This window comes from Strigops habroptila, chromosome 1, assembly GCF_004027225.2.
Source record: "Strigops habroptila isolate Jane chromosome 1, bStrHab1.2.pri, whole genome shotgun sequence".
Lineage (NCBI taxonomy): Eukaryota > Metazoa > Chordata > Aves > Psittaciformes > Psittacidae > Strigops > Strigops habroptila.
The window spans coordinates 22,580,150-22,604,040 of NC_044277.2; the positions used below are offsets into that span (position 1 = coordinate 22,580,150).

The 23,891-nt window shown below is 40.3% G+C and overlaps 1 protein-coding gene across 1 annotated transcript in view; it reads right to left on the reverse strand.

The window, feature by feature from the left end:
- Positions 1–281: 281 nt before the first annotated feature.
- Positions 282–23,891, reverse strand: part of LAPTM4B (lysosomal protein transmembrane 4 beta) — a 61,033-nt gene continuing 37,423 nt past the window's right edge. The window contains exons 6-7 of the mRNA XM_030494308.1: positions 20,473–20,568; positions 282–2,346 (exon numbers count right to left, since the gene is read on the reverse strand). Of these exons, the coding sequence (XP_030350168.1) occupies positions 2,272–2,346; positions 20,473–20,568 (171 nt within the window). The 3' untranslated portion in view covers positions 282–2,271. The remainder of the gene's footprint in view (positions 2,347–20,472; positions 20,569–23,891) is intronic.

The window sequence follows — 23,891 nt, forward strand, 5'->3', positions numbered from 1 at the left end:
TGTTCTGTCACACTTCATCAGACCTGGAAAACTGCCTGCAGTTCTGGACAATGAACTAAAAGCTTGAATTATCTCTTGTTTTTATTGTACAATAAATTATAAAACTTAATGGTCTATTCTCCATTTATACAGAATGGAGGGAAAGCTGGTGAATGGACTCCTGAGTAGACTGAAAAACTGTTGTTTAGGTCATTTACAGAGAAAATCCTGCCATGTCAGATTGATTGGGTAGGAATTTGTGTATGTTTGTGCTTGGAAGACCAGCAAAGTGATTTCCATAGTTTTGAGGAAACACCCTTTTATTGTAGAGAAGTTTGTATACACAGATGCAATGTATTTACAGCTGGCTTTTCTCAAACAGATGACTGTTTAAAATCCTTCACAAATCTGTCAAGAATGAAAGAAAATGAAGCTCAGAAGCCCAGCCAGCCAGCCCAACCCCCAAATTCAGATTCATTCCCAAAGAGAACTGTAATGAGATAATAATACATGGAGTTATTCTGAAGGAAGCAATAGGACTGTGTCATCAATGGATGGACTTCAGGATTGGTTCAGTCAAAAGCATTGCTCAGTTTGATCTCAAAGTAGATGAACCCCGAAGTAAAATTCCAATAAGCAGATGGGGATCTGCCTTTCCCAGGAATGTGGAAGAGGCAGGCAGAAAGAGTCTGGCCCTTCTTTCCCTGGCCTCTGCAAGGACAGGTCATAGTTGCAATCTCCATGTAAAGAAGTTGTTGGTCCTGCGTTCCCCTGGAAAGCTCTTTTTCCAGAAAAAGGCAGGAGAAGTTGCACTCTTGTTCAGTCTGCACGATGGAGTCAGTGCACTGAGGGCGAGAATGGGTGTCCTCCTCAGGGAGGGTGTGGGCTCATATGCCAGCCCAGCCACAGGAGAGACAGCACCGAGGTTTCTTCTGGTGCTCCTCCACACTGTGGCTCAGCTCCGCACTGCCCTTTACCTGGGGTGATGTGCACTGGCATCAGTCTAACTTCAGCCTGTTCAATCACCCCAACTGCAGAGGAAACAACACAGGGGGAAACAAAGAGAGGTAGAAACACACATTATATTCCCTTTCCCTGTTCCTTTTCAGTTAAAAGTAGAACCTTCATCAACAACAAAAAGTTACATGTGCAGGAGGCACTTCTCCGGGGAATAAATAAATACCTCACACAAACATTCATGGATGGATGAGTCCCATGGGAAAGATTCCCAGCACAACCAGTTCAATCATAAAAGGAATCTAAAATCCCCATGCTGATGTATATGAGAAACACGCAAAACATTTCTGTTGATACTTGAGGAAGTTACATGCATAAATTTCCCATAGGTTGGGAACATATATTTTAGAATCTGCATAATTTAGTTCACACTCAGCTGAATACTGTGATATTTACAGGCACATTCCAATGGAAAAACATTTGCATATCGAGTGCGAAAGTTGCAGCTCTGTCACCTAACCATGGGGCTTTAAAAGCAGGGATTTTGTGACCTCAAAATACTATTTGTGAGGTTGGTGGGAAGGAAAAATGTGTACAGGCAGGAAAAGAAACTTACCAAAAGTTGGTAAGAACTCTTTTTTTTTGTTTTGTAAGTGTTAAAATGGTTGTAGGTTGGGACAAAGTGAGTCCATGTAGACCACAGGTTCTGGCTTGTTACACGTCACAGAGTGCTTTGTCTGCTCTTATTTCCCATACTTATTCTTCCCAATTAAATTTGTTTCCCATTAGCCAGGTTGATGAGCATAGTGCGTAAGACTCATTCTTCTTCTTGCAATCATCATCCTTTATACCATAACAACTTAATAAATCCCTGCAGAACAGGAATGAAGTGGAATGTCACCTTTTTGGACTTGGTCTGTATTCTGAAGGTGAAAGTGGGCATCTGAGAAACACATTTGTAACACTTTGGAAGGTTCACAAATTAAAAAAAAGTAAGTTACACTCTCAACCTGATTGGGAATGCAACTTTCTATGATGTTCTCTAACACTGCATGTCAGACATGGTGGAAAAAGCTATTCAGTGACTACCCTAACCTTAGCACTACCCAGAATTGTTCTGAAACTAGTTCACTAGTTTCTGAAACACTACTGTAGTTGCAGCAAATTATTAAAACTATCTACAGAAATTTAATGATACAATTTAGTTTTCAATATGTCAGCAAAACAGCAATGTATAACCCATAGAAGTTATATCCTGGAAGTGGAATTATCAAACTATTGCTCCAATGTCTGAAAAGTAAAGCTATCCTCCCTAGGTACACAGCACCCTCTCATTTATGCTGACACATAAGGTGGTGGTGGATCTTTAGCAGCTCCATTCACAGAATCATCATATGGTGGCAACAGGACCTGCGGAAAAGGAAAAAAAGGTTATATTTTCAAAAAATAAGCTAAATGATAAAATTTACAGAAAAGAAAATGCTTATGGCGTTGTCCTAAAAAAATAACAAAAAAGAGTAAATTAGTAAGCAGGAGCAGAACAGTTAGAAAATGAAGCACTATCAGTTTGAAGTTCCTCCTTTTCAATTTGTGAGACTGTTTTCATTATGAAGGAAAATGTGATTTCTCCTTATTTCTTACTGACTCCAGTGACAGCTTGATTTCAGCCAAAGATCATTCATTGATGGTACCCGAACTTGTTCAGCCTGCTAGTGACAGTAGCTGCTTATTGTGCAGCTCTCCTCTGTCAAGAGTGCTTAAATTATGTCTTCTGGAGGAGTGCTCGAACTGCTAAGCCAGAGTGAGAAAAGTCCGGAAACCCTCTCTTTCTCAGCTCTCCCTGGAACAGCTAATAATTAATTTGGGGTAGGGATAAAAAAAGAAAATGGAGAACAAATTACCCAATGTCTAAATAAATCTCCAGTTTTGTGCTTCTGGGGCACTCAGCCATAAGAAGGAAGACCTACATTCCCATAAGCACTTCAGTAAATACTTAAACATCTGATAGAAATTAGGACAGCTTTAATCATATATCATCCCCATTCATAAGAGTCCAGGCAGCTTCCTAGGACATGGGAGATGCAAGTTCAGGCCACACTGGGCAGGGGAGAGATTGGAACCAAGATTTCTACTTCTTTAGGCAAGAAAGCTAGCTATTATGGAATTTTTAATGGCACCAGCACTGACATTAATTAGCTTGCATGTGAAAAGGCAACGGAGCGCTTGGTCTGTGAATCCCAGCAGGGACTGAGGATAAAATAGACGCCTGAATGAAGAATGAGTGTATGTTCCCTAAAATATCCCAATACCGTGTAAGAGTATCCGTTGTAATACATTGGCAGAGATATTTTATGCAGCAAAATCAATTATTCATGATGGAATTTCCAGATTTATCAGTATTGCTTCTTGGATATTGAAAAGCATGTAAAGCTGATTGTTTAAACATACACAGGGAAAATCCTGATCTCAATAAAGTCAATGGAAGCTTCACCGTGAGAGGATGTCACCTGTTCCTAAAGAAGTTGATAACCTGCCTGCAAAGAAGCATCTGTAATCATCCATTTTGGACCTCATCCACAACATAACAAAATCAGTGGGAATCTTTCTATAGATTTAAATGGACTTTGGATCAGGGTTTTGTGGGATAGTTCCAAGGGTGATTCACATTTATGCTTATATGAGTTTACAGACATGTGTTGATGAGCATGTGTTCAAGTACATCTGTGCAGATGTTTGTCAGATTACAGAATAGCTACCTTGGCATCTTCAGCTCCTAATCAAAAAAGTTTCATTATTTAGAAAAGGAAATTGTCAGGCCATCACTCTTTATTAATACCATATGTTTGAGCTTGTAAATACAATACACTATGCACACTACATAATCAAAAAACCCATGTACTGAACAGCATTTAGTAGATTATGTCAACTTTAAAGGGTGCAAACAGTTTACAGCAGACTAATCTAGTGAAATTAGGACAACATAGAGAACTTCAAGTAAATATTGTGATAAAAAATCATAAACATATTTTACAATGTAACTTCGGCGAATCAAACCGCTAAAGCACGTAAACTGTGAAAAACACTACAGTTGAGAGCCTCTCTCTAGTACTGATCATTAGTTTAATAACAGGGTTTCTAGTAAAATCCTTGTGTTACTAAAAAGGCACTAGTTTCTCAAATGTACTGAAACATGTTCATTAGTTGATTATGAAGCAATATAATTTGTAATTAAATATGCTCTCCAGATGACTCTGAAAATGAATTAAATTCACTTTGTGAAGATGTAGCTGTCTTACTGCACTCTTGTAATGCTAAGCCCCAAACTGTGGTCCGTTTCTTTCAGGTTCAGAGTCCATTTCATCAGCCGTGATAAAAAATGACAGCAGACAACCCAAAAAGCTGTCCATCTTCCAGGTCTATGAGCTGATTAATAAAGGACAATACCTCTTCCTGCATTCTGATGCTCTTTTAGATCAATGTGTGCTAAGACTACTGTAGTTACATCAGTATTACTACTTCAGCACTGAGGTCACTGTCATTTGTCATGGGTCTACTAAAGGATTTACTGAGATGAGTGAGTCTCTTCATACCCTTCACTCCAGTATGAAACAAAATCTGTCTGGTAGCAGAACAGCCTCCTGGTGAGCACTCCGCTTTGCGCTATGGACCCAAAACTCATATATGGGTCAATGGCCCCAAGAACCCTCAGACGATGCCTTGTCGCTTACCAACAGTTCAGCAGTAAGTGAGGGAGATAGGAATACCTGCAGGAGCGATTTTGGAGAAGCCACTGGCTAAATCCTAAGGCATATGGATTTCTACAGGAATATTCAAGGTTTGTTGGGTATAAACTGAAGTTTCACAAAAAAATATCTGCAGTGGAAGGCTAACAAGTATTTGCAAATGTCTGTAAGGTTTAGGGTCACTTTATTGCTGGCAAAGGTTATTTGTCTGAACAGTTCTATCAGTGATGACTTTATAAGCTTACTCCCCACACGTTTTCGTGTTTAAATATTTCAATATCCTGATGTTGCGTTCCTTGACATGAACAAAATAGTGATAAAAAACAAGCGTAGAATGAGCAGAATTCAAAATTACTAGCTTTGCCTAACAGTGTTTGCATTAGACAAAGAAACTATGGACAGGATATTAAACAAAGGTTAAAGTGAATGAAGGTGTTGGATAAACCATGGAAGAAAGCACTCAGTTTGTGGAATACATGGCTGGGACCCCAAGTATCTCACGTCATTAGTATAGCAAAAGTCTTTTAAACTAATTTAACTGTTCAACTTTCAGCCAATGTGGTTTTGTTTTTGTTACTTAGTCATCTGTCAACTCTAAGTCTAAATAATCATCCTTCAGCTTCCATGACAGCTTGAATAACTCTGCAACCACTCTAGAACTACTGCAACTCTGCCTCTGTAAGACTACCTTTTAATTATTTTTTACAAAAACAGTTTCGGGCCATTACTTTCCCTTAACAATTTTTCCATCTTTTCTCAATTAAATCAACTTTTTAAAGTTAATTTTGGCAAAAGGGAAAAATATGATAAAACCTGAATTATCTCAGCTTTTAACTGTTTACTGTTGGAAAGGTTAACAGCTTACAAAAATCTTAAGGAAAAGAGAATTTCATTAGAATTTTAATCATTGAATTTATACCAAAGTATCTGATCTGAAAATCTGGATCAGAGTGGTTTTCCCTTCTGTTGTGTTAATTTTAAATCTCAGCATGGTTTAATGGAAGCAGGTAAGTGCCTTGGACATAAAACAGCATAGTTATTCAGGCAGAATGTTACGTTCTCCAGAGACATAAAATGGAAGCCAGTCACTGAGCCAAAGGGCGAATTCAGAAACTGGAAAAATAAACAGAAACTCACTACTCAGTCTTATATAAGAACCTAATTAGAATGGATGCAGTCTAAAATAATTCATGAAGAACAAAAATATGTGTATTTTAGGTTCATGGTATCCCCAAGGTACAACATCCACTAGAACAACTGATGCATTTTGCTTCCTAGGCACTACATTTGCTTGTTTGTTGTGGATTGGGAAAACTGCATGTTAGTTCCTCTGGATGCTCTGGGACTAATGTTTACAGGAAGTCTGACATTGTCACTTGCAAGTTACTACAAAATGTAGGTATGAAGGACCCTCATTTTTGGAACTCAGTGATCCCTGTGAAAAGAAGTTCTGGCTTTTTATCAGTAGACCAGCAAGCAAGTTTGGAAGATTAGACAGTTGCAGGGCTCAGTCCTATAAGATGCCTAAAATCCAAAGGACAGAAGCTCCTGACTTCTTTCACAACCCCTATAATTGTATTTAAGAACTGTGTAGCATTTTAACATCATCCTTTAATATGCAGTCAGTGGAGGAGGTGACATGACTCACTGTAGAGTTGTCTGGTGATACAAGCATTGCACAGAGACTCTCGTGATCAGAGCTCTAGGGACTCCCAAACCAAGAGGGTTCAACCCGCAGCTCCTGCCATATGAATGCTCCAGACAAAAGGTTTTCAGTCAGGTTGGAAGAACCATTTTCCACCTTCCTGTTGTCACAGTGAAGCCAAGTGTGCAAGAATCCATGGGGAAAGAAAGAAAATAGGAGAAAGTGTGACTGTGTAGCCCCATGGGCAGGTTAGGTGCTTAAGTGGGACAGGGAGTCCTGGGTGCTGGGCTTTGCTCCCAACATCATTTAAGCATTTTGTGATAAGCAGTCTTGTATAATACACAGCAACAATCCAGAACTGACCCATGAGGAATCCTGGTCCTGACTTAGCTGTTGTCATCCAAGTGGTTTGAATAATTGTATTACATAAGCATCTCTCTATTATAAACCACATGGTACATGGTGACCTTCTCTGGAAGAAATAATTACCATACAGGTTTGCCAAAGGCTATAACATATTCAGTTAATATAAGCATTTGTCATTTCTTATTTTTTACATCCTGGTTAATCTAGTTTTGGAGAACAAGTTTTTAAAAACATTGCTTAGAAATATGCCTAAAGAAGAAACACAGGCAAATACTTGTATATTCAAACAGTTTGAAATTAATCCTGGCCCAAAGGTGGGCCAGGATTTTTTTTGGGGGGGAACTGACTTTCAATAGTCACTCTGTCACCTTTGCATCTGATTCCACATTTACATAAACTTCCAGTAGACAATTTTCTTTCTTCAGCTTACATACAAGTTTCCTCATATTGCTGCCATTATTGCTGTTTGAACTCAAACTCTTAGATCCGTTTGGCATCTAGTACATTTGTAAAGAAAATGTGCTTAGTCCTGTATGAGTAAACTTAAATATTTGATTAATTGATTATTTCTACATTCTTGATAGTCTCACCCAAAACTCACTGAACTCAATAGAAATCTTCCTGTGTCTCCAGAGAGCTTTGGATCGCTTCTTTCCACAGCCATTTGTATTCTTCACTGTGTGGTACGGTACAGTTGTCACACAGCAGCTTTGAGTTTGAACAGCATTTTGTCTGGCAGCTTTATGTTCCAATGGCAAAACACCTTGCTGATGTCTTGTTAGAAACAAACGCTGTTAGAGACAGCTCTAACATACTTTCCTCTAACACCTCTAACACCAAGAACAGAAATGCCAAATAAAGCCATAGATTCAAAATGTCTAATGGGGGTGCTGATGGTTGCAGTGAGCGTTCAAGATGCTTTCTCAAATTTTAGCTCTTCAATAAAACTCCAGTCCTTTATGCTGAAGGACTTCACACTGCAACAATACACAGTATATAGACAGGGACAGGTGACGATGAGTAGTTGAGCGGAATTAGGGTCATTGCTACTGCAATTTAATCCTGGTCCTGTCGCTGACCTTTTGAGTTTTGTCAAATTGCTGGACTTTGTGTTAGGAAGATCTCCCATTTGTGAATCTGGCATATTACTTAAAACATCTTAAAAGGTGTTGGAAACCTTAAGACAGATTTAAAACTCTTGGATGAAACTTTCACATGACTGTATGAGACAGGGACTAAATTGTGGAAATACTTACAAACTAAATATATATTTGCAGAAGCTTCAGCCTATGCCTGGAAATGTTTACCCCAACCTCCTCACCACAGCTATGTATGCATTATGCATCATTCCCCGGCAGAAGTGATCTTTACATTTCAGACACCCAAACACCTACCAGGAATCCTTATAGGAGGCCCACGTGAATACATGGGGAGGAAAGACAGAGAGGGCAAAAGGAGACTTTTCTTTCACACAGCTCACATACAAAGTGCGAGTGGGTTCAGGCCTTATTCTCTGTTTATTTAAAAAGGGAGGGAGAGTAATCACAAAGTGAATAGTGGTAGGCAGATGGTGAGAGCATGCTAGAGCCAGTGCTGGACTGTTTCACAGGTAAAAGTGCTGAACCACAGGTATTTCCTCATCCAGGAACCTCTGTCCCACATGCAGCCCCTGGCCTGGTGATGGGATGAACACTGACACAGCTGCAGGCTGAAGTAGTCACCATGTATTTTTTTATTCCTAATTCAGAAGAATTTTCTCCTTGGTGTAGCACAGGGCTGATGCACCATGTTCAGAGACAACACAATTGAAAGATGAGGTTTTAAGCAGCACACGCCTAGTTGCACCAGTCCTCTACTCTGGGTTCATTTCATCTCAATGATTCCATGAGACCAACCAACTTGTACCGTTTTGGAGAGGGTTTAACGGTGTGCAATCACGTTTGCTAATTCCATGTTTACTTCTCTGCTCTGCTGTCATTCACACAGCCAAGAGGAGTGACATTTCCTTCCACAGCTGTGGTGCTTTGAGGAGCCATTAGCTGCAACCTAACCCAGGCTCAGCTGCAGTGAAGCGAGCAGCGAGCCTACAGACAGCTCTGGAGGGAAAGCTGCAGATGTGACCACCTGTCCAGTTCAAAATAGTCCCAACAGCCCTCATGTACTGTTGGGTTCTTGACTACACAAATATTATGAAGATCACCTGGGGAAAACAGAAGATTTCTGTGCATAAACAGCTATAGCTGGCTAATTGCTTCACTCTGTATGCAGGAAAGGCTGAGAGTAAACCTCTCTTTGCAATGTTTCCCTGTCAAGTTTGACAATGTGGTTTTCTTCTGACAACTCTGAGATTACAGAGGAAAACGTAAAATTAAGGTGTATTTTTTGATTAAAATTTTCAGAAATCCAGATCTCAGTAAGCTCTGTTCTGGAGAGTCAAGGCACCAGGTGGCAGCTATTTCGTTTAGGACTATGTATAACAAAGAGCACTGGACTCATTGATCGCATAATTAATTTTGTATTTTATTTTGAAAGAAATAAGCCTATTAATGTAGCCCATGTTCTATTTCCTGTACCAACTATGCTGGAAGTTACTAGATATACTGATTTTATTGAGACAAATTGTTTGAAAGTCTCTAACATTTCCGTATGTAGGGTGGGAAGAAGTAGCGTTTATTGAGAGTTTCTGGAGAAATGTGTTTTTTCTATAATGCGTGCCCAAGAGTTTTTAAGCCCAAAGGCTTTTCAGATGACTCAGAAGTGACTCACCCAAGGTCTTCCACTACTTTTAAATATTCAGTTCATAAACTGCAGGTGCAAACTGCACCTTTGGGTCATCTGATCTGGTCATCTCTGAGAAAACTTCAGAAAAGTAGGTAATATATGGCCCTGAAGAACAGTAGATCATGCACACTCAGATTATCAAGGGCAGAGATTGACTGAAACAGTTACGAAGTATTAGAACTACCCATTGAGAATTCAGTTTTCTCTTTAACCCCTCAATATGAAGACACACTTTACTCTGACTGTATGAAAAGACTGACAGCCCTCAGTAGAAGAGAGCTTTTTCCTAGTAGTGAAGAAATATCATCATCATCATCATCATCATCATAGTTGTTGTTGTTGTTGTTCTGTGGTGAGAAGCACGCAAATACGAGATAAGCACAGAAGAAAGAAGTATGGATTAGCTTTCTTCACGATGCAGCTAAAGCACATGCATGCAGGGACAGCTCTATTGGATCAGTCGAATTGTCCATCCAGATCACAGCAATTTGTGAGGGATGATGAAAAAAAGAAGTGTAAGACAGAACAATGAAAGAAATTAAGGAAGAGCAGTGCAAGCATATATAGTCACGACTTGCCCAGAATATTCCTCAACTGTCAGCAATTTGAATGTCAGAGACTTGCTGAATCAGTAGTCGTGTCTTACAGGAATTTTTCTTCCACTGATTTTTCTAGCCTGCAGTTGAATCCATGCTGACGTCTAGCACCTGCAGTGTCCTGTAGTAAGCAGTCTCACAGCTAACCAAGGCGTTGCATGAAGAAATACCTTCTTTGGTTTTGCTATGAAACCTGCCACTAGCTATTTCATTGAATATTCCCTGTTCTTATGCTAAGATGGTGAGCAATTGTTCCTCCTTTACTCCCTCTGCCACTCATGACTTTAAAGACCTCTATCATGTTCTCTTTTAATCTATCTGTCCCTCTTTCATCCCTCTAAAGATCCTGCTCCCCTGGCAGTGCAGTTCGCAGCTAATTTCTTCATACAAAGAAACAGTTTTGGGTCCGGGCTGAAGAGAGAGCTCCAAGACCAGGCATGTGGAGAAGTATTACAGTCAGGAGGGTGCTGGGAAGGGAGCTGACCTCCATTTGGATGAAGCTTCCTTCATTGCTCAGGATGGCAGCAAGTGCTAGATGTTCTTCCAGATGAGATCAAGTGCCCTTTAGAAGCAATTCTTATAAATAAGTGCTTATAAATATCTGTTTCAGAGGTGGCTGTTTACAATGTAAATGGCTGCTCTGGTCAAATGAGTCCAGTCAAAGCAACTGTTTCTGAGAAAATCAGAGAGGAATGTTTACAAAATACCTTTCCCATCTCTCTTTTTCTCCTTTCCCTGTCCCCAAATGAAAAAGCCCTGGGTATAGGGCCAAAACTTCATATCTGAGCCAAATCATCTTTAATATGAAATGAGAAATGTTTTACTTTGCTTTAAGCATGGATGCTTTTGCTTGAGAAGTTTGCCCAAAATGTGCTAATTAATTACGATTTAAGGGTTTCATGGTATGTTGTCTGTCAGATAAATCCCAAGAAACCTTCCCTTCAATGTGGACAGGAAGTATTTTCATGTTTATATGCATGCATTTCCTTTTGAAACCACACTAGAATGATTACAGATGGAGTAACTGGAAGCAGAATAACTCAGAGATAATTTATCACCCCATTCAGTGAAGTAGGCCTCAATGCCGCAAAACCATCTGTGCAAAGTTAGAGTTGGTATGTTTTATTTTCCTTTGACCAAGCTGCTTGTTTATTCCAAGCCACCAGCTCTCCAAAACACTATTTAAGAAACTTTACAAGAGTTTATGGATTTCTGTAATGAAGCAGCACAGTGTTTTTAGCACTCCAGATACAATAATAAAATGTATATATTACTAGGACACAGCAATATTTAGGGACAGATTGTAATTACCCTTGCGTGGGAAGAAAATTGGATTTGGGAAGCTATTGTATTTTTCCATCATGCGCAACCTCATAAAAGTCATCCAGAATAATGGTGTAATTACTTTCTCCCTTCAAAGGCATGGAGGCATAGTCCACCTCAGGCCACAGAAGTCTTTCCTACATCTTGGCCAGCCCTCTACTGCTGCATCTCTAGTTGCACATCATGACTTTGTGTGGACAGAGCATATTTATTTTTTCAATTTTTCCTTAATTTTTTTCAAAATGAGAGTTTTCTCGATGAGCACATGCAGGGGATACTTGCCTGCACGTCATCTGTACTGAAGACCTGAAGTATACTTTGATTCTGTGTAACAAACAGTTGATGTGTTATCCTGAGTGCAGACACTGTGATGGAGCACTAATCTTCCAATGGACTTTTTAATTACTAACCTGTATCTCTTTCTAACCTTATCTCCTCTTACCGTTACATTGTGTATCCCACACAAGAATAAACAATACAAGCTCCTAGGAATAGCTCACATAGAGCAGCCAAATGGTTTAATAGGAGTGGTTATCTCCCAAAAGTGTGGTTATCACATCCATGCTTGCATTTCAGATATTGCTGGAAAGCCTTCTGTCTTATCTTCAAACGCACCGTTTTTCCCTATCTATATGCCTAAGGACATGGGGTGACCCAATGTCAGTCTTTGGGCACCAAAACAGAGAGATGGGCCAGTTGTAAAGTTTGATGGTAGATTCTGAAGTCTCATTACAACATTTGGGAGCAGTAAGATCTGGGATTTTAAGATGATCAATCTCTGCTTCTGTCTTCCATATAGATTTTTCAGCTGATTTTTATTTTTATACAAACACATTCTTTTGGTATCACTATTAAAAAGTAAGGCATAATATTGCCCTATAAAATGGCACAGGTTTTTTTGCACAATGTATTTAGGCATTTTGTAGTGAATGCTGAAGGGAAGCCTTTGTTTATAACCAAATTATTAGCATGTTAAAACTACAAACAAGTGTCATGAAAGGTGATGAACTGACAGCTGGAGGGAAAAGTCTTATATTTATATAAAAATCTGTTAATGTTAGTAAAACACATCTATAAAGCACTTGCCAACCAGAAACTCCCACTTTTGCAGATCTTCTAAATTGGATACATCAACACCCACTCAGCCTTGTTCTTTCTGAAGTTGAGTGTCAGAGTTCATTCAACCCAGACCTCACTTTCCTCACTGCTCATAAGACAGAGGACCAAAACCACAAGTGCTCTGCAATATGGGATAGACCGCAGCCAACAGTCCATAAAAAGTCCTGAGGGATGCTTGGGAGGAGCACAGTTGCTCTATGGGAGCTGTTCAAGTGAATTGAAATCAGACCGAAAGAATGGTTCAGAAATCCCCAGAAGCCATTAATAACCACAGGAAGCCAGACCTCTCGATTATTGTAACATCCTCAGCAAAACAACCGCAGCAGGGTGCTCCTCCCTGGAGTGGAGCATCGCTTTCATGCCATACCCAAGAGAACAATGCCACCTACTGAACCACCAGCTGCGGCAGCTCCCTCCACCCAACTGATGGCTGATGTTCTTTCTGCATCTACCTAGTTTGTGGTGTTGGGTAAGTTTTAGCAGTGAGGCTCACGGCTGAAGGGACTGGGATGTGCAAGGAGTTCCTCCTCCGCTTGGCAAAGGCCAGGCTTGCACTGTGCAAGGGGATGTGATGCAAAGACACCAGATGAGCTTGTGCTGGAGCTGAAGGCAGGACCGCCTTTGGGAAGAGCAGCTCTGCAGAAGAGCAGGGCTTCTAGCTTGGGCCAACTATATGGTATAAAGCCACAACATGGCTAACTGCTGCAGAGGCTTTGCCTCTTGCACCCTGCTGTGTTTCCCTGTTTGAGCAATACCTGCCTGAGTGAATTCAGGCTTCCCCCATCCTTCATTGCACAGTGTAACTACGACTTGAGCCTGACCTGGAAAATTCACACATGGCTCAGCTTAACACCCATATATCCTTGGCAACAGGGATTTAAGTTGTCATCGGCTTTTGCAGCACTAATACATATCCTTCGAATTATACTGAAGACTTTGACTCGTTTTCTGAAGCCCACAAAACAGCAGCTGTCAGATGGTAATGAATCAACCCTGCTAAAAAAAAAAGGGTCTGTAAAGAAACACTGCAAATTTATAAACATTCTGTTTCTTCCCACGTTGCAACACTCCCAATTAGCGAATCCAAAAAGATTTGGAAGATTTAAATTACACATTCCCATTTCATGTCTTCCTTTTAATCTAATTATGAATACTGAGAACAGATTTGTCTATTCCTATTGCAAATCTCTTAGGAATTTCATGTATTAGAATAATCCTAGTATTTGAGCTGCAAACATAAATACAGTTTTTGTGTTTAAGATAAAAATCTACTGGGGAAAATAGATACAAATGTATATTTTGATTTTGTAATTTAACTTGTAAGTAAATTTAATGACTGTAGTGACAAGTGAAAATGTTTTGGAAATCTTATTTTTAAATTTAAGAGGGTATTTGCTCCAAATTGACACTGTTAATAGCCTGTTCCAAACAGCACAGCTGGCTCCTGACAGCAGCTACCTAGTAATAGGTGAGACTTATAATAAGATAGCAAACAGCACTAAGCAAGAGAGCAAACAGGCAGAATGAAGCAATTCAGACCACAAGGAATGCTTGATTTTAAGACAAAATCCTTCCATAAACCAGGAAGCAGTGGAAGAAAGAGCAGAGTATAGATGATAAGATGGGAAAGTTAAAAAAAAATGAAAAAACATTCTCTTTGCTAAGACTGAAGAACAACTGATAAGGGATGGGATTTACTACAGGTAGAATGTGAAACACTGGAGCAGCTGAATAGCTCTTTTTTGGCAGATGCAGGCTGTCATGATACTTTTATGCAATGCAAAGACAAATAGAAGAGGAGGAAGTGCAAATGCATACTAGCAAGACCGGAATGCTGGCATCCACAAGAAGCCTGAGCCCTTTGAAGATTCTCGGGTTAAAGACATTGCTATGGGAATGTTTATAAGCACAATTGTGCAGAAATACAGATCCAGCATTTAAACCACACTCCCAAGTCTCATGTAGACTATTGCATGTGGTTACTAACTAATCACCTCCTTTACCTCCAGCACTGGGTAGTTCTGCTTATATCCAGTTTTTTTGTCTTTCTTGCTCCTGCTGCTTCTTCCTCTTCTCTGCCTCCCATTTACCTGCTTTCTCTCTTGCAGGTTTTATCAGACCGTTTCCACTAGGGAAGGTCAGAGCTCCTCCGCCTGGACTCAGCTGGAGGCCCTGAGAATGGCTCAGAGAGTGAGTCATGCCAGGGGTATTCATTTGTGGTGCTTGCTCACTTGAAAGTATGCTCAGGGTTACTACTCACTGGAAAAAGTTGTCTCTAGTGGCTCAGTAATAATGCTATGTATACAAACTGCCGCACAAGACCAGCTACCTGGTGAACATTGCCAAGTTTGCAGGATTTTTATGCCACATTATGAAAAGTATCTTTAAAGCAGGATTCTTCTTCAAGTTGTCTTCTACTCTTGACATGTACCATCCCAAAACTGGCTCAATCGTTGGAAATCACAGATCCCAAAGGGCCTATCTTGTGCATGGTTTGTCTGCCTCTGGGCTCCATCTCCTGCTTCAGTCTGCTTAATTGGCATGAGTCTAAGGGTTCTTCTCTTCTTCAGTAGCCAAACTAATTTTTTTCCACACATAATAACACAAAGAATGGCTTTTCCAACCTTATCAAAGAATACTTTTCCTCTGCTCAGAGGAATCATCCAGCAGGAATGAAAGACCTAACTCTGCTCTTCTCAAATAGGTTTCCTATTGCTTTGAGAAAGGGAGAGCAAACAAAAGTGTTGACAGAAAAATTGCAGGCTACTTAGCTGATCTCATGTCCACAGAAGGACTATATCTGCATTGAAAAAACAAGTAACTTATTAACTGTTGTGGCTAAATGTATGTCAGATAGGATCTATTGAAGTGATTTGATAAAGTACGTAAGGATCTAAATCCCGCTTTGAAGAGAGATTTACGGCTTTACATTTTATCCCCACTGGCAACATGACCGGAGATGAAACTTCCATTGATTGGCTTCAGTGAGAGTTAAAAATAAACAGAATGAAATCCCCTGGCTGTCCAAGAACACAAAGGAGCTGTTCCTGCTCCAGAGAATGAAGTGGCTGACTTTGGGTTATCTTCTGCACTCAGAAGCTGGCATTTTTTTCAAATTAGATGAACATTTCCATGGTACTGCTGTCACAGTTTAAATTAGTGCAGAAAATTAATCTTCATCCATGGTGTGCTTGAGCAGTTGACAGGAAAAAGCAATCCCAGATTGGGAAAGTGGAAAAAATAATCTTCAGGTTACTATGGTTCACTGCAGGGGAGTTACCTTGCTGCCATGCCAAAATCTCCTACAGATACCTCCACAAAATGAGGGGAGAGTAGTACTGGCAGAACACTTAGAGGGGGGAGATGTTACCATATCTCTGAGAGACTCTGCTGTGACTAAAGCACACAGATGGATCCCCAGGTCCTGGTGTTATCAGCCCCTGGAGCATTAGAGGGTCACGTCTTCCCACCAGCTGGGGTCCGTTCCCCTGCCCAGCACATGCTGGTCCCCCCATGCATATACACAGTCTGTTTATTGAGCCAAGACAGGTACGTTCATGTGATGTTGAACTTTGACCAAGAACCACAGGAGGAGGACCTCTCACCTAACAGGGGCAGCAGGAATATCCCGTTCACAGCCTGCAGTGGGGAGGATGTCCTTTTCCAGATGGCATACTTGCAAAAGGGATGTCTTAAACCACTTAGTCTGAGTAACAAAAATCAGATTATCTGGTAGCTGTTAACTGTAGCTATCAGGTTAGTTACAGTTCAGATCTATGAGCATGACTTATAAGAACCAGTTTGACTGGGGGGACCTAACTGGAAATTTCAGTGCTGGGAATTTCCTCCCCGGTTCAGTCCACACTTAAGTTGTTCCCATGGCTTTTAGTGGTATGACAGTTAGACAGTAGGAAGACAGAGACAGCTGAATATTTTTTAAAATAAAGTATTACTGAATTGGGGTCTGATAACAGAGAGGGGTCTATAGAGAGCATCTCACGAGGAGCATGAGAGAAGGTACGACAGATGCAGCAGAGTGCCGGCGGCCAGCGCTGGCAGAGAGCAGTGCTTTATGAGGACAGAAAACACAAAAGCTCAGCTCTTGGAAGGACGTATCAGTAGATTTCCACCACGAGACCAGCCAAGAAGATGACAGATGAATACTGCTGTTGAGACACTCTCAACATGAATTTACAGAGTCACGATGGATTTGCTTTAGATAGAAATGGGGGAAACTAATTGTGAGACCAACCAAGGACTTCCTGAATGCAGAGAGCCAAGGAACAAAAAGCAGGCCTGCACGGCTGTGCTTAAGGACTTGTCCATTCTCCTAATGAAATATGGATGTGATGTGTAAGTGTGCTTACACACCTCGCCAGTGGTAAATCAAGAAATACAGTAAACCAAAAGATAATCCAGTTACTATTTTCAGAACAACTTCCTGGACTGGAGAACCAATTATATACAATCACAACTTCTAACTCTCTTGAACCAAATCCTGGCACTCTATATTAAAGAAGTTCCTTCTTTCCTAAGAAAGAGACCTGAAAGAAGTATCTCAGAAAGGTTCACAGCTGCTGCAGTCAGCAAGTAACGGTGGAGCCTTCCTGTCTCTCACGCCACAGCATCCCAACTAGTAAGGATTTGATCTTCTTGAGAAAAGCTCAGTCATTAATATCATATTTCCATTTAAATTGAAGATATACTTTCCAAGGGTTCTGAGCAGGTAAAATAGGCAACTCCTGTTCAAAAGTTAGAAGAGGGAAAATGATAATCTTTGTGAAAGTATAAGTAAATTTGTATTTATCTGGCAATGGAAGATCCAAGAATTTGATTTTGCCAAGATGTTAACAGACCAGAGATAAAAACAGCTATTGTAGGTGACATGCCTTCTCTTACAACAGACATAGGTATCCCTTCAAAAAATGGCACACAACAACCATTAAGTAGCCATAGCACGAATGCAATTGTTTATGGCTATTTAATCATCTGTAATTAGAGTTACTAGAGGACAGGGGTTTATCCACTCCTTTTCCATTTTCTGTACAAATCTTGCAGGTATATAGAATTTTGAATTCAAGAATGAATTAGTTGATGATTTGTTATCGAAGGCAGGGATTTCTTTTTTTCCCCTGAGTGCAAATTATAACAGAAATAAGGTATACATTTAATTTTTAAGGTATTTTTAAAAGACAGCTCTCCCAAAAAATTGTAAGACACAGTAATAAAGCGTTTGGAATAATAAATTTCTTAGCTTCATCGAAAATATTAATGTAACTGGAGAAAGATTCTGAATTTCTAATCATTCCAATATATAAACCAGATCTTTTAAGCTTCGTGGTAAAACTAACCCATACTTTAGACCATATCTAAACTCTATTCTAAATGTTTTTTCTTTGTAATACAATGTCTAGCACTTGCAAAGCTAATAACGTAAAAAATTTTGTGTGTAAAGTCTAGATGAGATGTATTAATTACTATGCAGTACGAGAGATATTAGGTGGGATCTGATCGCTAGATTTTGGAAGTGTTGGGGTATATTTAAAACTTGTTATTCTAATTTTGCCCAGTCCCATAATTAAGCTTAGATTTTCACCTCCATTTGTACAGATTGGTATTCTTTCAGCAATGATGATTATAAGTATATATATTAAAAAATCCCTGAAAATAAGAATATGCCCTGCAGATATGACCTGCAGCTCTGTTGGAATTCATGTAGCAGGTTGGAGTCTAAAAATGAGACATTTCTTTCAGAACAGAGGGCAGAGACTGACCCACATTTTTTAAGAACCCTGTAGTTTAGAGTTCAGAGTCATGTCAGTGTGAAGGAGCCCTGCCGAAAGAAGTTTCCCAGCATCAATAAAAATAAGAAAACATCGTTTTAATACAAAAGTACACTTGAGTGTTGGAGGAATATTATACAATTCAACAGACAGCAGTGACCTATCACAGCAGTTCAAAATTTCACAAGGTTTCTTCAAGAGTCCTAAAGATCAAGAGTCTCAAAGATCCTCAGCACTCAACTTTCAAAGTCCTATTCTTCCACACTTCATTTTGAAACCATTTTTATCCATTGTGTTGAGTTTACTTTTTTACAGTCATCTGAAGAGCGGTTCTTGCTTATGTCTGTCAACATAGACATAGAAAAAAAATATCTTTTTGAGTCTGATTTGAGTGGGTGAAGGAAAGGAAGAATGATTTTCTGATTCACAGTGGAGAATGATGAGGATTTAACCTAATCTCATCTCATTGAACTGATGTAGAAAGAATGAACAACAAATGCATCACACCTGAAAGCAAGACCACATTCAAATTAAGGAAGTGTAAATATTAAGGAAAGAAGAGCCAAATGGGTTAGGGTACTAGCTAGGAATGCACAGCATTTCTCAAAACCTGCCTCTTCTGTAGCTGTCTTGTAAGATCAAGATAAGAAAAATTAATTTAAACTATCACTGCAAGAATATGTCATCTGTAAATGGGATAAAATGGCTTCCATTCACACAGAAACACAAGTGCTTTAAAGATGAGGAGGCAGCTGACAGCACTTTAGTGATTACTAACTACAGAAGCGCCAAGAGGAGTTTTGGTAACCAGGCATCTCTGAAAACCAAAGTATTTTGCTTTGCTACAGCAGCAAGTGGTTTTAATGTAGCTTTTAAAAAGCCTTAGTAAATTTAGTTTCCAAAATAATCCAGCTGACACTCCCACCACTGAGCCTGCCAGTTCTGTGGGTTGTAGAGTTAGCAATGTTTGAAGATGAGTTACAACTACCCACAGTAAAGAAAGTACATTCTTATATACTTCTTAGCTTTCAATAAACCCGTATTTTTATACTTAAATGTCCTGGTTGCCAGCTCTGATCAAAACCTGTAAAACTTTTTATGCTTTTCTTAAAGCTTCAGGAATTGAAGACAAATAACTATGCAAGAGTTAAAGCTTTCATACAAAAGTAGTAACAGTTTTCTAAGTGGCTTTTTTGGCAGCTGCAAAGGAATACTCATTCCAGTGGTTTAAAGTTGAGGTCTAATATCTCAGCGTGTGGAGACCACCCATGATTAGGAAAACCTGAGGCAGGCAATCCTGAAACTTTACCCAAATGATCCAAAGGACCAAGTTCATGCTGCTCTCATTCTGTTATGTAAATGATGTAAAGACCCTCATTACATAAGCCAGTGGAGTCACCCCAGGGACCGATTTGGCACAATGCTCTCAGTGTGTAGCTTGGGTGGAACCGAGCAGCTCCACGGAGATACTGCTGCAAACAGAACCAACTCTTTCCTGGGACTTTCTTCTTGTGTTCCTTCAGTGCCTTCTGCAACAAGCAAGACCTTGCTTAGCAGTCATGCTCTGCACATATCCATGTCAGCACTAACATACTACAAATTGAACTGATACCGTCCATTCTTTGAAGTTAAAACCTGCTTATTGATTTCTTTCATGTTGATCTCTTTTTTTATTCTGTCTCCTTGCTATACAAAGCCCACCATGGGAGATGAATCACTGAACTTTTGTTGCCTTTTAGCTCCTCTCTGTGAGTGTGTAAAGCACTACATCAGATGTTGAGTGTCCGAAATGACAGTTTCTACAGTGAAATCCACATTTCACAGCACATGTAAACCATGGCATCCATGGGTCCTAATCAGTCCCCCCCACTGTCCAGACCATCACACAGCTGAAGAGCTCAGAACTGGGGGTCATTTCTGGGGCCACAAGGTAAGCTGTAGTTTATGCTTAACACAGATTCTTTAACAGATTATATGCATAAAATAAAACCAGTATTATAGCAGTAGATGTGATTTGTAACCATAGTACACCAGTCTGCTGAATCTCAGGTCTAAACATAACCAACAGATGAGAACTTTCAAAGGAATTAATATGGTTAACTAAGGAGTCAGAATTTAATATAAAATAAAGCTATTAAATATATAATATTAGACAAATGTTTGTGATCTAACATCCTTACCGCAGTGTCATTGGTGGTAATGTACACCAGCACATCCGAGTTGTTCCTGCCATTAATGTATCGGTAACAGTTCCACACGCAGCTTATCAAGTAACCCTGAAAAGAAAAGGGATTTATTATTCTGTGCAGAAAATAAACCATGTACAGTTTTCTGTTAGAGCATTTCTATTCTTATATAAATAAGAATATGAGCCTGCTAGAAGCAAGGGACAGTCACTTTGCTGGTTGCATTGACTGTAAGTATTTGTAGGGGCTCTGTCAGTAATCCAACACCATTACTCATAATGACAGAGTTGGGGTTGTTCAGCCTTGAGAAGAGAAGGCTCCAGGGACACCTTACTGTGGCCTTTCAATGTATAAAATCAGCTTCTAAGAAAGATGGAGAGAGACTTTTTACCAAGGCCTGTAGTGACAGAACAAGGGACAGTGGCTTTAAACTGAAAGAGGATAGGTTTAGATTGGACAAAAGGAATAAACTTCTTACAGTGAGGGTGGTGGCACTGGCACAGGTTGCCCAGAGAAGCTGTGGCTGCCCCATCCCTGGCACTGTTCAAGGCCAGGCTGGATGAGGCTTTGTGCAACCTGGTCTAGTGAAAGATGTCCCTGCCCACAGCAGAGGGGTGGACTAGATGACCTTTAAAAATCCCTTGCAGTCCAAACCATTCTGTGATTATATGGTTCTGCGATTATGGATACTTGTGTTGCACTATGAGCTGCTCCATCCAGGCAGAGATTGAGCAACCCAGACCTATCTGAATGAAATTTACTATTCCAGATAGTTAATATTACAGCATACTTCAGGTAGACTAATTGTTTTGAAAAGGAATAGTTTCTTTGGGCCTGAATATAGCTAAAGTAACATCACTTTCTGTATACAACCCCCATTTTACTTAAATGAGCAGGTCACATATGCTGTCTTTCTTTCTTACACCTCTCTAGAAATAGAGAGATATGAATTCAGTCAGGCACCGGGTTACTGTGCATGGTATACTGTGTACCATCAAGGCTGAGTTTTACAACATAAAATGAAGGCACAATTTAGACTGTGGCAAAAGAGGTGGTGCTGCAGATGTAGAATTCTCAGGGACAGCACCAAAAAGTAAACAGAAATCAGTTTTGGATTCCTCCATGGGAAGGATGTTTAAGTATCATCAGCCGGGGGTTAAAAGTATTAGAAATTAGAAGCAAATCACAGTAAAAAGAGCACAAGAATGCTGGGGACCGAAAAATCACCAAGCAAATCACAGGAAATCCAACGTATCTTCTAGCCTGGCTGCATTATTTCCATACTTTATTTCACTTAATCTGACATTAAATCAATGTATTCCATATGACTGGAATGGTCGGGGGTCTTCCTATTCTCGCCTGTCTAAAGAAACGTGCCAGTGTTAAAGTTTTAATTGAAATCTGACATTACTTCTGACCTTTTAACCATTATTAGAAATTCTTCTCTTTTTTTTCTTTTTTTCAGTATAAAGCAAAGAAATTGTTATTGTAGCAATAATCCTACCACAGAATCATAAACTTCACTGGTTTTGGTCTTGGAGCTCACTTGGCTCTGGGTGGGGCTGCTGCCTGGCAAACAACTAGTTGTCTCCACCTATTTTGGAACTGGTTGGGCAAAGTGCTCACGTCCATCATCTCCTTCACCAGCAGAGTGATGAGTCTGGCCAGCAGAGATTAGCAAAGTGACTGGAAGGAAGACAGGAGGCAATAACATGTGGAGGAGCAGGAATCAGATTCTCAGCACGCCAGGGACAAGGCTGATGGGACTAAGCAGTTCCCTCTGGAGCTCTCTGCTTCCCATGTAGTCACACGACAGTTGTGCAGAGAACAACGTGTTTTGATAGCGCCTAACTTATATTTTTACTCAGTAGGTTCTGCATAGCAATTCTTTCACAAACCTAGCGTTTGCAAATTAAACTGCCAGAGCTGATTGGATTTGCATCTGTGCCTCACTGAGTCATACTTTTATGACTCACTTGCACTGATGACCTTCCAAAAGCCTCTTATCCTTTTGAGCTGCCCTGTGCTTCCTCCCTCTCCAGAGCTGTCACACATGAGCTGTGTTTTTCAGGATGCCACATGACTCACTGATGGCTCGCTTGCAGACCAGAAAGAGATTTTTTCAGCCAGGGCTGAGCTGGCTGAAATCCAGTAAGTTTGCTTCCTCTTCTCTATGGCATCTTACAGACCCTGGGTGACTTGGAGGTGTTGCAGACTTCACAATACTTTTGACCATCAAATGGGGAGAGCAAAAGGCTTCTGGAGCAAGCAGAGTCCCAAAGCGAAGGTTAGACTGGCTCTACAGCCTAAGCTATGCAAACCTGCCCCAGGCTACTGAAACAAGCGGAGCAAAGGCATATGCACGGAAAACTGCATCTTTTCCAGAATTAAATAAGATGCCATTGTTAATTATAAATAGTAATAAGTAGTTCAGTAGCTTTCAATGCTCAGATACTATGTGCTGAGAAAGGCGTAAGAACTAGCACAGAACAGGGACTGAATACAGTACTCTTCCATGAGGATACAGCCCGACTTTATAAGAAACCCTTTACATTAAGCCTACCCTATTTGCAAACCAATTTCTATACTCCTTCTGCCAAAATCCAAATGGAGGGAAGCCCCATTTCAGATAATACAGTCTTATCTGGGCGGCGCTAGCAGGAGATTTATTTTCAAATGCTCCAATTCCATTACATGCAGTGAATAAAACACATTTAACCCCACAATGAACCCCTACAGCTCTTCCAGCTCTGAGTCCTAGCTCTTATCAGCCCTGCTCTTGCATGCACGGGTTGTTTCTCAGTGGGTGAGGTCCGTTCCAGCCCTTGAATTAAAGAGGTCATTAGCCAGCGCACACCAAGTAATTGGCCCTGAGACAGTGACCCACATACGGCTGAAAGCAGCAGCAGCTTTTGGAGCATGTACTTGCCCAAGTGTTTCGGCCTGCGAATCATGAGTCATGGAAACTCATTTTCCTCAACCTGTAACTTCTTCTTTGAACTTGTTCCTAATCATTGTTTTCTACTGATGCTGCTGCACCGTTAAATGAGATTGCTGACTCAGTTACCAATTTTTTTCCTGAAAAACTTGGCTGAGGTTTCAAATACTGCATTAAAATGTGTGGCTGAATATAAATATATCCATTTTTCTCTCAGGAGACCAATGTTCACATTTGGAATAGGCCCTGTGTAACTGCATTAAATCACTGCAGCCTAATCCGCCCTTAGTGGTGTTCTGCATACCACAGCACAGGCTGCTGACAGACACCTTTCAGGGGGCAGCCCCAAGCAGCCACCCCGTGAAAGGACAGATGCACAAGAAGGGCTAAATGTGGAAACAGGCACTGTACCTACTTTTACTACATTTCAGTCTTCCCCTTTGAAGGGTGGGAAATGACTTGAGCCCCTAAGGAA